The following is an 11463-nucleotide window of genomic DNA, read 5'->3' on the forward strand; positions in this document are numbered from 1 at the left end:
AAAAGACTTGGGTATACTTATAGATCACAGACTGCACATGAGTCAACAGTGTGATGCAGCAGCAAAAAGGCAAACACAGTTCTAGGATGTATTAAGAGAAGCATAGAGTGTAGATCATGTGAAGTATTTATCCCCATCTACTGCTCCTTGGTCAGGCCTCATCTGGAACACTTTGTCCAGTTCTGTGCAGCACATTTTAAAAAAGACTTTGAAAAACTGGAGCAAGTTCAGAGAAGAGCAACCAGGATGGTAAGTGGACTGCAAAGTATCTCCTACGGGGAACAGTTAAAGGATCTGAGAATGTTTAGCTTGAAAAAATAAGTCTAAGAGGAGACTTGTATATCTGAAGGGCTGCCACATTGTAGAGGGATCATCCTTATTCTCATATGCACATGGAAACACAAGAAGCAATGGAATGAAACATAGGGAGAAGATACAGATTAGACATTAGGAAAAACTTTTTGACAGTGAGGGTGGTCAATGAGTGGAACAGACTGCCAGGAGAGGTGGTGAGTTCTCCTTCAATGGAAGTCTTCAAACAGAGGCTGGACAGACATCTCACTGAGATGGTTTAGTGAATCCTCCATTGAGCAGGGGGTTGGACACCATGACCCTGGAGGTCCCTTCCAACTCTAACATTCTATGACTGTTGTAGCTTGAAATATATCAGAGCAGCCACTTTATCACATTCCTGGAGTACCACTTTTTAAAGCGAAAATGAACAAATAACAAAAATGTACCCACGTGAAAATGTACACATATAGTCCACATTACAATAATATATATATAAAAATAAAAAGTTGCAAAGCCTCCTCCAAGGTCCCGTGTGTAATGTATCCATGACGTTCATGCGTGTTGTGTTCAGCAGCGCAACAAACGACCGCTGCGAGACTCATTCCTCTTTTCTCTTCGACTCTTTCAGTGCGGAGTTGAGAACATCAGACGGTCCGAATCTCTTAATGGAAATCCATTGTTCTCCAAGGTATCAGTATTGTTAAACTAGGTTTAATGCTATTGACTGCAGGACGGTGATTATTGGCTCTCGCTTCTCACCGCTGGTACAATACGCCGAAAATCCATTCTCTTTTTAAGTGGGGAGAAGCCAAGTTAGCATAAACACTCCCAGCCTGGCGTGGAGGAGGCTATACGCTCCGCACACAATTGGAAGAGACAGCCTGTGCTTAAAAGTCACAAGGTTTCCTTTGTACAATGTCTTCCCAGGGGTGCCCGGGATTGAGAATGGTGGAAAGCAGCACGGAGTAATCAATGAGGGAAAAGTTGGAGATTTGCCTTAGTTTTGCTCTATTTGATTGTTTCCAACACGCTTTTACGTGTGCTACAATGTTTACATTTTATCGGCTTTCTTTTGTTTTAATTTAGCATTCCCTCTAATTTCTTGAGGTTTCTTTTTTTTTTTCTTCTTCTTTTCAGGCTCTTGCCGACTTAGTTCTTTCTCATATCAAGTCCAACGAGATCTGCTCGAAACAGTTAACTCTACGTTGCCCGATGTGCGTTAATCCTGTATGCGGAGAAGCAAAAGAATTCTTCACCAAGCAGAAACTGTGAGGCTGCACAAGAGAGGAGCACAAACTTAAAAAAAAAAAAATGTCAAAAATGTACACAATTTATATCTTTTTGTTTAAGATTATGCATTTTATTTGCAATTTTTTTTATATTAAGCAAAGAGATGCTGTGAGGTTTCTCTCTAGTAATATTGTTACTGCCAATGACAGATTTTCATACATTCGCTCGTTATCTGGAATAATGCAATGCTATCCTAGACATGTGATATTTAAAGGGAACCTTACCACGGGCCGCGTGAATCAGGCGCCGGCTGCGTTATTGTATTTTGCACTGAAAAGCTGTCTCACCGAAAAGCCGTCCAGGAACTCTGTCTGATTCATTACTTTGTTTTTTGTTTGCGCCTTTTGTTTATTTTTTTTTATTTTTTGCATGGTTTTTCATTTTATTCTTTTAATTAGCACCTTTTATGTGTACCTGTTTTTATCATTGTGTGCAGGGTTTGGGGATTTTCAGATGTTTTCTGCTGAATTCATCAATTTCAACTTTTATAAAAAGTCTCCAGATATTTACTCAAATAGTTTACTTCCATGGGGTAATGTTATGTACACCTATACACTTGATTATTTAATTTTTTTTTATCACAGCAAATTTTACAGGAACTTTTTTTTTTTTTTTTGCGCTGAAGAGTTGAACCTTTTTTTATTTTTCTTTAAGTGTATGACTAATTCACGGACCGCCTAGTCTCGTAAGACTCTTCCCTATCAGTTTAGTGGAGCGGGAGAAGCCCCGGGGACCGTTTTCGGAACTTTCAGTGACTTTAAAGTAGTGAAATGCTGCAACATTGCAGAATAAAACATTACAGGCTGCACTAACGCAACCAGCATGTAATTTACGCTGCCCGTGGGTCTAGCAGTATTCATCTCCGGTCAGGTTCCTGTCATATCGGCAGGACAGGCGATCCCTTTGTGATCGGTGGACCCAACACAGGGGGCGCTGCACTCCTTCCCACTCACTGTTCATCTTTGCACAGATGGGAGCATCACAGTACAGTCCAAATTCGGCAGAGGATGCAGAGCGACAGCTGGTTCCCGATCATTGTCAGCAATGGTGGAGAAGTTAGAAGTTGGACCTCCAGATGCTACAATATGGGACTGCAACGCTGATATTTACGTCTGTTAGTCGGATTTTAATCAAAAGCTTAAAGGGTTATTCCCATTTCCAAGATCCTATCCCAATACGTAGTAGGTATAATAATAAATGCCTTCAGTTAGAAATGTAGTATAGTTATTCTGATTCACTATGTCGCTTACCCCATGTTCAGGGCATTGCAGTAGCTTATGTATCTATGGATACAATCATTCCTATAGTGGTCATAACCATGGATACCTAATCTACTGCAATGCCCTGCACATGGGTTAAGCGACATAGTGAATCAGAAGAACTATACTACATTTCTAATTGGAGTTATTTTCTAATATTATTATTTGGATAGGATTTTGGAGACGGGAATACCCCCTTTAAGTTACGAAAGGCTTATTTATAACTACCCATGTCGTATATGCACTAAGTTCTCATGTCTGTGGCCAGCTTTAGGCTCCGTCCACATGGCAGAGACGTATCACAGGGCCATATATGCTGGAAAAAAGTAATTGCACTGTTTTGTTTTAAAGTTGTGATTTAATGGAATCTCAAGTAAACCATTAAAATCCCCGCAGCGTCCAAAGTACGCAAGACGACGGACTGGTAGTGAGGCTGGGGATCGCTGCCTCAGTCTTCCCTGTGGAGCACTTGTCTGCAGCGATCGCCGCTTCCCTCCTGACCAGGACGCCCCATGCATGAAGCCATATTTAATGTTTTCAGTCTGATGCATCTACCACAGAGGACGGCTGCCTGGGCTTGCTGGGACTTGCAGTGTGAACTGCTGCTGTGTATCGAAGGGGAAGATATATATTCAAGTCTCAGTTATCTGACATTAAATGGGCGCTGGAATCAAATATGGCTTCAGTTTGTCTTCAGTTAATTTGTTCTCCAAGAGTCAAATAGCGCTCCATCCCTCCAGAGTCTCGCTGTGTGGCTAAGCAGTACTGTACAGCCACATATGGGGTATCGCCAAGTTCAGCAGAGATTGTGTGACACATTTTGGCACTATTTTTACCAATTTCCCAGTGTGAAAATGTAAAATCTAGGGCTAAAACTATTTTTTTTTGGGCGGTAAAAATGTATTTTTTTTCGTCACTGCTTAATGGTATAAAATTCTGTGACCCACTTGTGGTGTCAATATGATCACTGCACCCCTAGATGAACTCATTGAGAGGTGTACTTTGTAAAATGGGGTCACTTACGGGGGTTTCTGCTGTTCTGGCACCTCAGGGGCTCTGCCAATGTGACATGGCCCCCTCAAACCAGTGCAGCAAAAACTGCACTGTAAGGCTTCCTTAACACTTGCCATTGTTTTGCTGCCACAATAGAGCTCCATGGGGCCACAAAAACGGGCCGCAATAGTTTCATGGTACGCCGTGAGGGCCGTATTTATGGCCGTGAAAAAAGATCGCGCCTACTCTATATTTTTCACAGCTTACGGACACGGCCCCCATTGAAAATCAATGGGGCCACAAAAACAACGGAAGTTTGTTTTTGCGGTGCACCGTGACTTCCGGTTTTGTGGAATGCCTTTTTTTTTCCCAGTACTATTTCCATAGTATTGAAAACCCAAAAAATGGTGATCCGCAAGGTTTTTTTTTTGCGGTCCGCTATTATGGCAGACCATGAAAATTGCGGCTATACGGCCCGCAATAACGGGACGCAAAAAACCCAGTATGTGTAAAAGAAGCCTAATATAGCCCTCCTTCCCTTTTGAGCCTTACCCTGTGCCTCAAAAGTAGTTTTCGACCACTTATGGGGTATTGATGTACTCAGGAGAAATTGCGTAACAAATGGTAATATTCGTTTTCTCCTATTACCTCTTTTTGAAAATTGCAAACCTGGGGTCAAAGCGACATTTTAGTGGGAAAAATAGTAATATTTCATTTACTCAGCCCAATTTTCTACAAGTTTGTGAATCGCCTGAGGGTTAAACATACTCACTACTCCACTAGATTAATTCCTTGAGAGGACAGTTTACAAAATGGGATCACCTGTGGGGGTTTCTGCTGTTTTGGCATGTCAGGGGCACTTCAAATGTGACATGGTACCCGCAACCTATTGGAGGCAAAATAGTGCTCATTCTCTTTCCAACCCTACCATGTGCCCAAGCAGTCGTTTTTCAACAAATATGGGGTAGCTGGGTACTTCGGAAAAATTGCACAACAAATATTGGCATCTCTTTTCTCCTGTTACCATTATGAAAATTAAAAAAATGGGGCTGAAACAACATTTTTGTTGGGAAAATGTGTTGTTTAATTCTCACGTCTCAACATTATAAAATTCTGTGAAGCCCCTGAGGGTTCAAAGTGCTCACCACACATCTAGATAAAGTCCTTGAGGGGTCTAATTTCCAAAATGGGGTCATTTGTGGGGGAGGCTTCTACTGTTTAGGCACCTCAGGGGCTCTCCAAACGCAACATGGCGTCGGCCATTGATTAAAGCCAATTTTGTATTTCAAAAGTCAAATGGCGCTCCTTCCCTTCCAAGCCCTGCCGTGCACCCAAACAGTAGTTTTCCTCCACATATGTGGTATTGATGTACTCAGGAGAAATCGCACGACAAATTTTATGGTGCAATTTCTTTTGTTACCCTTGTGAAAATGAAAAATATGGCTCTAAAGTAAGATTTTTGTGGGAAAAGTTAAATGTTAATTTTTTTTTCCCTTCCATATTCCATTAATTCTTGTGAAGCACTTGAAGGGTTAATAAACTTTCTGAATGTTTCTGAGCACCTTGAGGGGTGCAGTTTTTAGAATTGTCACTTTTGGGTATTTTCTTTCATATGGGCCTCTCAAAGTCACTTCAAATGTGATATGGTCCCTACATTTTATGGAAAAATGAGAAATTGCTGATCACCTTTTAACCCTTATAACTTTGTAACAAAAATAAACATTGTTTCAAAATTGTGCTGATGTAAAGTAGGCATGTGGGAAATGTTATTTATTAACCATTTTGTGTGACATATCTCTATAAATGAGGAATCACACTATCTCTGGTCATTTATATTACTTGTTTCCTATATTTTCACCAGTTTTCCACATTTGCAGTTTGCAATCTACTGGAAGCTAGAGCGAGGGTGCTATCTGCCGTCCCCCCCAAAAAAAGAAAGCAAAAAGATGGCACTCACCATCCAATTAAAACAGTCCTTTATTTATTCCATAAAACGGGTACAGTGGGAGAGGATCTCACAGAGACTAGCTGTCTGAATATTAAAGGGAATCTGTCACCCTATTTTTTTGCCTATAAGCTGTGGCCACCGCCATCGGGCTTATCTACAGCATTCTGTAATGCTGTAGATAAGCCCCCGATGTATCCTGAAAGAGGAGAAAAACAAGTTAGATTACACTCACCCAGGGGAGGTCCAGTGCGGTCCGGGTGAAAAATGGCGAAAAATGGGGTGACGTTCCCTTTAATCAACTACTGATTGGATGTAAAACACTTGCTATAGAGCTCTGCATGCTGTTTTTATCTCCATCTGCTGGTTTCCTTTTCCTGCTCCCCACCCATCGCTTCTCCCCTCATCATGGCATATAATGAATGGTCTGTGTCACATTACACCTGAAGTCCTTCCTGTCTGAAAAATCACCTTACATCAGTTTTACTCAAAGTGGATGACAAACTTAGATTTCTTTCCCACATACAGTGGGGCAAAAAAGTATTTAGTCAGTCAGCAATAGTGCAAGTTCCACCACTTAAAAAGATGAGAGGCGTCTGTAATTTACATCATAGGTAGACCTCAACTATGGGAGACAAACTGAGAAAAAAAAATCCAGAAAATCACATTGTCTGTTTTTTTTTTTTTTTTTTTGTTTTTGCAAATTATGGTGGAAAATAAGTATTTGGTCAGAAACAAAATTTCATCTCAATACTTTGTAATATATCCTTTGTTGGCAATGACAGAGGTCAAACGTTTTCTGTAAGTCTTCACAAGGTTGCCACACACTGTTGTTGGTATGTTGGCCCATTCCTCCATGCAGATCTCCTCTAGAGCAGTGATGTTTTTGGCTTTTCGCTTGGCAACACGGACTTACAGACGCCGCTCATCTTTTTAAGTGGTGGAAATTTGCACTATTGCTGACTGACTAAATACTTTTTTGCCCCACTGTATATGACACTTCTTTCCCTCCACCCCATCCTTCTAATTTCTTTGATAAGATATAGGACAAAGATTCTTATATTTGCTTGCACTATTTTTATTATTATTATTAAAATATGAAAATTTTGTTGAAAGCGGAGTTCCATTTTAATTATAGTGTAGTAAAAATGTATCTAAGAGAATGACACTGAATAGGGTAATGTAAAAAAAAAAAACAAGTCATCTGGCACTAAGAATGTGGGAGCCACAAACAGTAGCACCAGCAGCACTGGAACCAAATATCCGGGCAGTAGTGTTACCAAGCACAGGTCTCCATTAGCCTCTTTTACCTCCAGTAAGTCTATAAGTTGGAAGAAGCAAAGGACACTATGGAATATATGGTACATCATTCAGCTCAGTCACAACGGTAATGTTACCTCTGAGAGTAACACCATCAGTTTCAGTCGGTATTCTGCACATCCGCCTCCCTTGCCAGTTGATCTTTTACATTGTGGACTTTCAGTTCCATCAATGACAGCTTTATCTGTTCTACTTAGTCCGTAAGCCACAGAACTCCAGGGACTAAGGATGATATTTCACAACTTCTCCCAGTTAATGTATTTGACGAGATGATCAGCCAGCTTTTGTACTTGGATAACATGGGGCCAGAGGCGATTGAGGATATACTGCAAATGCCTAGCTATGGTGGCAGTTCTGTCAACTATGATGGTAAGAGAACTGGCAGTGAGAGCCAAGGTGCTAGTGGCACTCTAAGGCCGGGGTCACACTAGACCGTAATACGGCCGGGTGCAATGCGATAAAAAATCGCATTGCACTCGGACCAATGTTACCATATGGGGCCGCTCCCACCAGCCGACTTTTTATCGGCTCTCGCATCGGATGCAATACGCTAGTGTGACCCCGGCCTTATACAGGGAAAATCTAGTGGTGGGAAGCTGGCGAGAAGAGGGTGAGCGCCAGGATCTCGGGACATTTCCCTCTCTAATACCAATCAGGGATAATGATGATGATTGCGTCAGGGACAAGATCGTGATGAGATGTCATCAGAAGAGGTGGGTCATAACATGGAATTGAAGCATCTTGCAAGAACAGCTCTACTTTTGTGGTCAGTTTGGGTGCATCCAATGCCGTAACTGCTGTGGAAGAGGATGTTCAAGGGCTCATGAAAGGTCTTTGTGGTTGTGGTGACAGTGAGTCTTACATGCGGGGATCTCAAGGATGGGAAGTGTTTTCCATATTACCAGCCTATGAATTTTTTCCAGTCTGCAGCACAAAAATAAGCTGTGGACGTCCAGGCTCTAATGAATGAGGAATTACGGCTCTCTGTTAGCTCATGAATCGGTATTGCCTACTCATGTGGGAAAAGCAAATGGGCCAGCAATATGAACAAGGCTCAAGCCATCCTCCTGCTTCTCCTTCTGCTTATTATTTTGGTAGCCCTGCTGCCTCCTCAAGAAGTACCTAGTTGTTTGTCATCTGTCATACCCTTCCTCCTTCATTCCACGGTATGATATACATACCTGATTGTATAGCAAGAAAAGAACCATATACTCTGTGCTTTAACAAAGTACCTGGGCTACTAGATCTTGAATTGAGCTCTGCACATGGAGAATATACACTGCTCAAAAAAATAAAGGGAGCACTAAGGGTATGTGTCCACGAGCCGGATTACATCCGGATTAGCTGCAGATTGCGTACAACCGCAGCGTTCAACCTGCAGCGTCCAGATGTTACAGCATGCTGGAGGGGATTTTATGAAATCCCGTCTTCACTATGCGTGCGAATATGCATCCGGCAGCCCTGCGTTTACGGACATGCGGCGCGTCTTTTTAGACCGCAGCATGTCTGTTTACCTTGTGGCGACACTCCGTCCCCGCAAGGTAAATAACACAGTCCTATGAACACATCCGGAATCACCGTGTGTACAGAAGGGGACGGAGCGGGTTTTCCACTTTGTCCAAAGCGCCGACGATCCAGACCGTGGACTCCAAGTAAATCAAACTGTCCACTTAGGAAGCAACACTGTTTGACAATCAATTTCACATGCTGTTCTACAAATGGAATAGAGAACAGATGGAAATTATTGGCAATTATCAAGACACCCTCATTAAAGGAGTGGTTCTGCAGGTGGGGACCACAGACCACATCTCAGTACCAATGCTTTCGGGCACATGTTTTGGTCACTTTTGAATGTTGGTTGTGCTTTCACACTCGTGGTAGCATGAGACGGACTCTCCAACCCACACAAGTAGCTCAGGTAGTGCAGCTCATCCAGGATGGCACATCAATGCGAGCTGTGGCAAGAAGGTTTGCTGTGTGTGTCAGTGTAGTGTCCAGAGGCTGGAAGCGCTGTCAGGAGATGTGGAGGGGGCCGTAGGAGGGCAACAACCCAGCAGCAGGACCGCTACCTCAGCCTTTGTGCAAGGAGGAACAGGAGGAGCACTGCCAGAGCTCTGCAAAATTACCTCCAGCAGTCCACAAATGTGCATATCTGCACAAACGGTTAGAAACCGACTCCATGAGGATGGTCTGAGTGCCCGACATCCACAGATGGGGGTTGTGCTCACAGCCCAACACCGTGCGGGACACTTGACATTTGCCACAGAACTCCAGGATTGGCAAATTTGCCACTGGCGCCCTGTGCTCCACAGATGAAAGCAGGTTTGCACTGAGCACATGTTACAGTCTGGAGATGCCGTAGAGAGCGATCTGCCTGCAACATCCTTCAGCATGACCGGTTAGAATAGAGATGAGATCCTCAGACCCCTTGTGAGACCATATGCTGGTGCGGTTGGCCCTGGGTTCCTCCTAATGCAGGACAATGCCAGACCTCATGTGCCTGGAGTGTCAGCATATCCTGCAAGATGAAGGCATTGAAGCTATGGACTGGCCCACCAGACCTGAATCCGATTGAACACATCTGGGACATCATGTTTCGCACCATCCACCAACGTCACGTTGGACCACAGACTGTCCAGAAGTTGGCCGATGCTTTAGTCCAGGTCTGGGAGGAGATTCCTCAGGAGACCATCCGCCGCCTCATCAGGAGCATACCCATGCGTTGTAGGGAGGTCATACAGGCACGTGGAGGCCACACACACTACTGAGCATCATTTCCTTGTCTTGAGGCATTTCCACTGAAGTTGGATCAGCCTGTAACTTCATTTTCCACTTTGATTTTGAGCATCATTCCAACTCCCAATATCCGTGGGATATTAGTTGGGATTTACGTTGACAATTATTAGGTTTGATTGCGCATGGCATCCTCCGTATGTAATCCGTATGGCATCCGTACTGCAAGATTTTCTCGCAGGCTTGCAAAACCGACATACGGATATACAAGGGATCCATGTGCTCAAAAAATAATAAAAACATATGTATATATATATATATATATGTTAGTGAGAGACATATATATATATATATTTCATCCAGCGCGAGATAGCTTTAAAACCAGTAATTCAATTGCCGGCTTTTGCTATCTCCTTCCTAAACCCGACATGATATGAGACATGGTTTACATACAGTAAACTATGTCATATCCCCATTTTTTTTTGCATATTCCACACTACTAATGTTAGTAGTGTGTATATGCAAAATTTGGGCATTTTAGCTATTAAAGGTTAAATGGCGGAAAAAATTGGCGTGGGCTCCCGCGCAATTTTCTCCGCCAGAGTAGTAAAGCCAGTGACTGAGGGCAGATATTAATAGCCTGGAGAGGGTCCACGGTTATTGCCCCCCCCCCCTTACCGGCTAAAAACATCTGCCCCCAGCCACCCCAGAAAAGGCACATCTGGAAGATGCGCCTATTCTGGCACTTGCCACTCTCTTCCCATTCCCGTGTAGCGGTGGGATATGGGGTAATGAAGGGTTAATGTCACCTTGCTATTGTAAGGTGACATTAAGCCAGATTAATAATGGAGAGGCGTCAATTATGACACCTATCCATTATTAATCCAATAGTCTGAAATGGTTATAAAAAACACAAACATATTATTAAAAAGTCTTTTAATGAAATAAAAACACATGTTGTTTTAATATTTTATTATTCTGGTAATCCACCTGAAGACCCTCGCTCTGTGACAAAGAAAAAATAAACCAACAATATCCATACCTTCCGAGGATCTGTCACGTCCCACGATGTAAATCCATCTGAAGGGGTTAATTTTTTTTACAGCCAGGAGCTCTGCTATAATGCAGCTATGCTCCTGACTGTAAAACCCCAGCGAATGAATGGAAACTAGGTCAATGACCTGTAGTTACCTTCATTCGCGGTGAGGCGCCCTCTGCTGGGAAGAGAAGAGAAGAAAATGACATATCGGGAACTCTACCTACTTTGAAATGGGTTTCTTGAAAGAAAACTATTTGTGCTGTTTGTTTGTTTTTAATAGTGAGAGGATCTGGTTGCGCTTTGCAGGTGAATTGAGTCCCTTAACATTAAAGGAAGCCACAGTGGTTGAGCCCGCACCTACCTGACTAGTCGCCATCAATTCAATCCTCAAAGTCCTTTGTCACATCAGAGAGCCTGAAAAAACAACAAAAAAGGGTAAATAACCAACTTTGTACAGTAGTATGCTCGCTCATCGCAGGGGAGTTTCGAGTACCCAAACATAGGCGAGATAGTCCAAGTGGTGATCTTAGAACACAAGTGGTGATCTTAGAACAGTAAAACATCTAAAAAAGGAAAAAGAAAAGAGGTCC

The 11463-nt window shown here is 42.8% G+C and overlaps 1 protein-coding gene across 2 annotated transcripts in view; it reads left to right on the top strand.

The window, feature by feature from the left end:
* FECH (ferrochelatase) overlaps window positions 1-5584 on the top strand; it is a 53908-nt gene extending 48324 nt beyond the window's left edge. For both annotated transcript variants that reach the window (XM_069746030.1, XM_069746031.1), the window contains exons 10-11: window positions 923-982; window positions 1432-5584. In XM_069746030.1, the coding sequence (XP_069602131.1) occupies window positions 923-982; window positions 1432-1566 (195 nt within the window). In that variant the 3' untranslated portion in view covers window positions 1567-5584. The remainder of the gene's footprint in view (window positions 1-922; window positions 983-1431) is intronic.
* Window positions 5585-11463: the final 5879 nt, after the last annotated feature.

This window comes from Ranitomeya imitator, chromosome 1 (genome assembly GCF_032444005.1).
Source record: "Ranitomeya imitator isolate aRanImi1 chromosome 1, aRanImi1.pri, whole genome shotgun sequence".
Classification (NCBI taxonomy): Eukaryota; Metazoa; Chordata; class Amphibia; order Anura; family Dendrobatidae; genus Ranitomeya; species Ranitomeya imitator.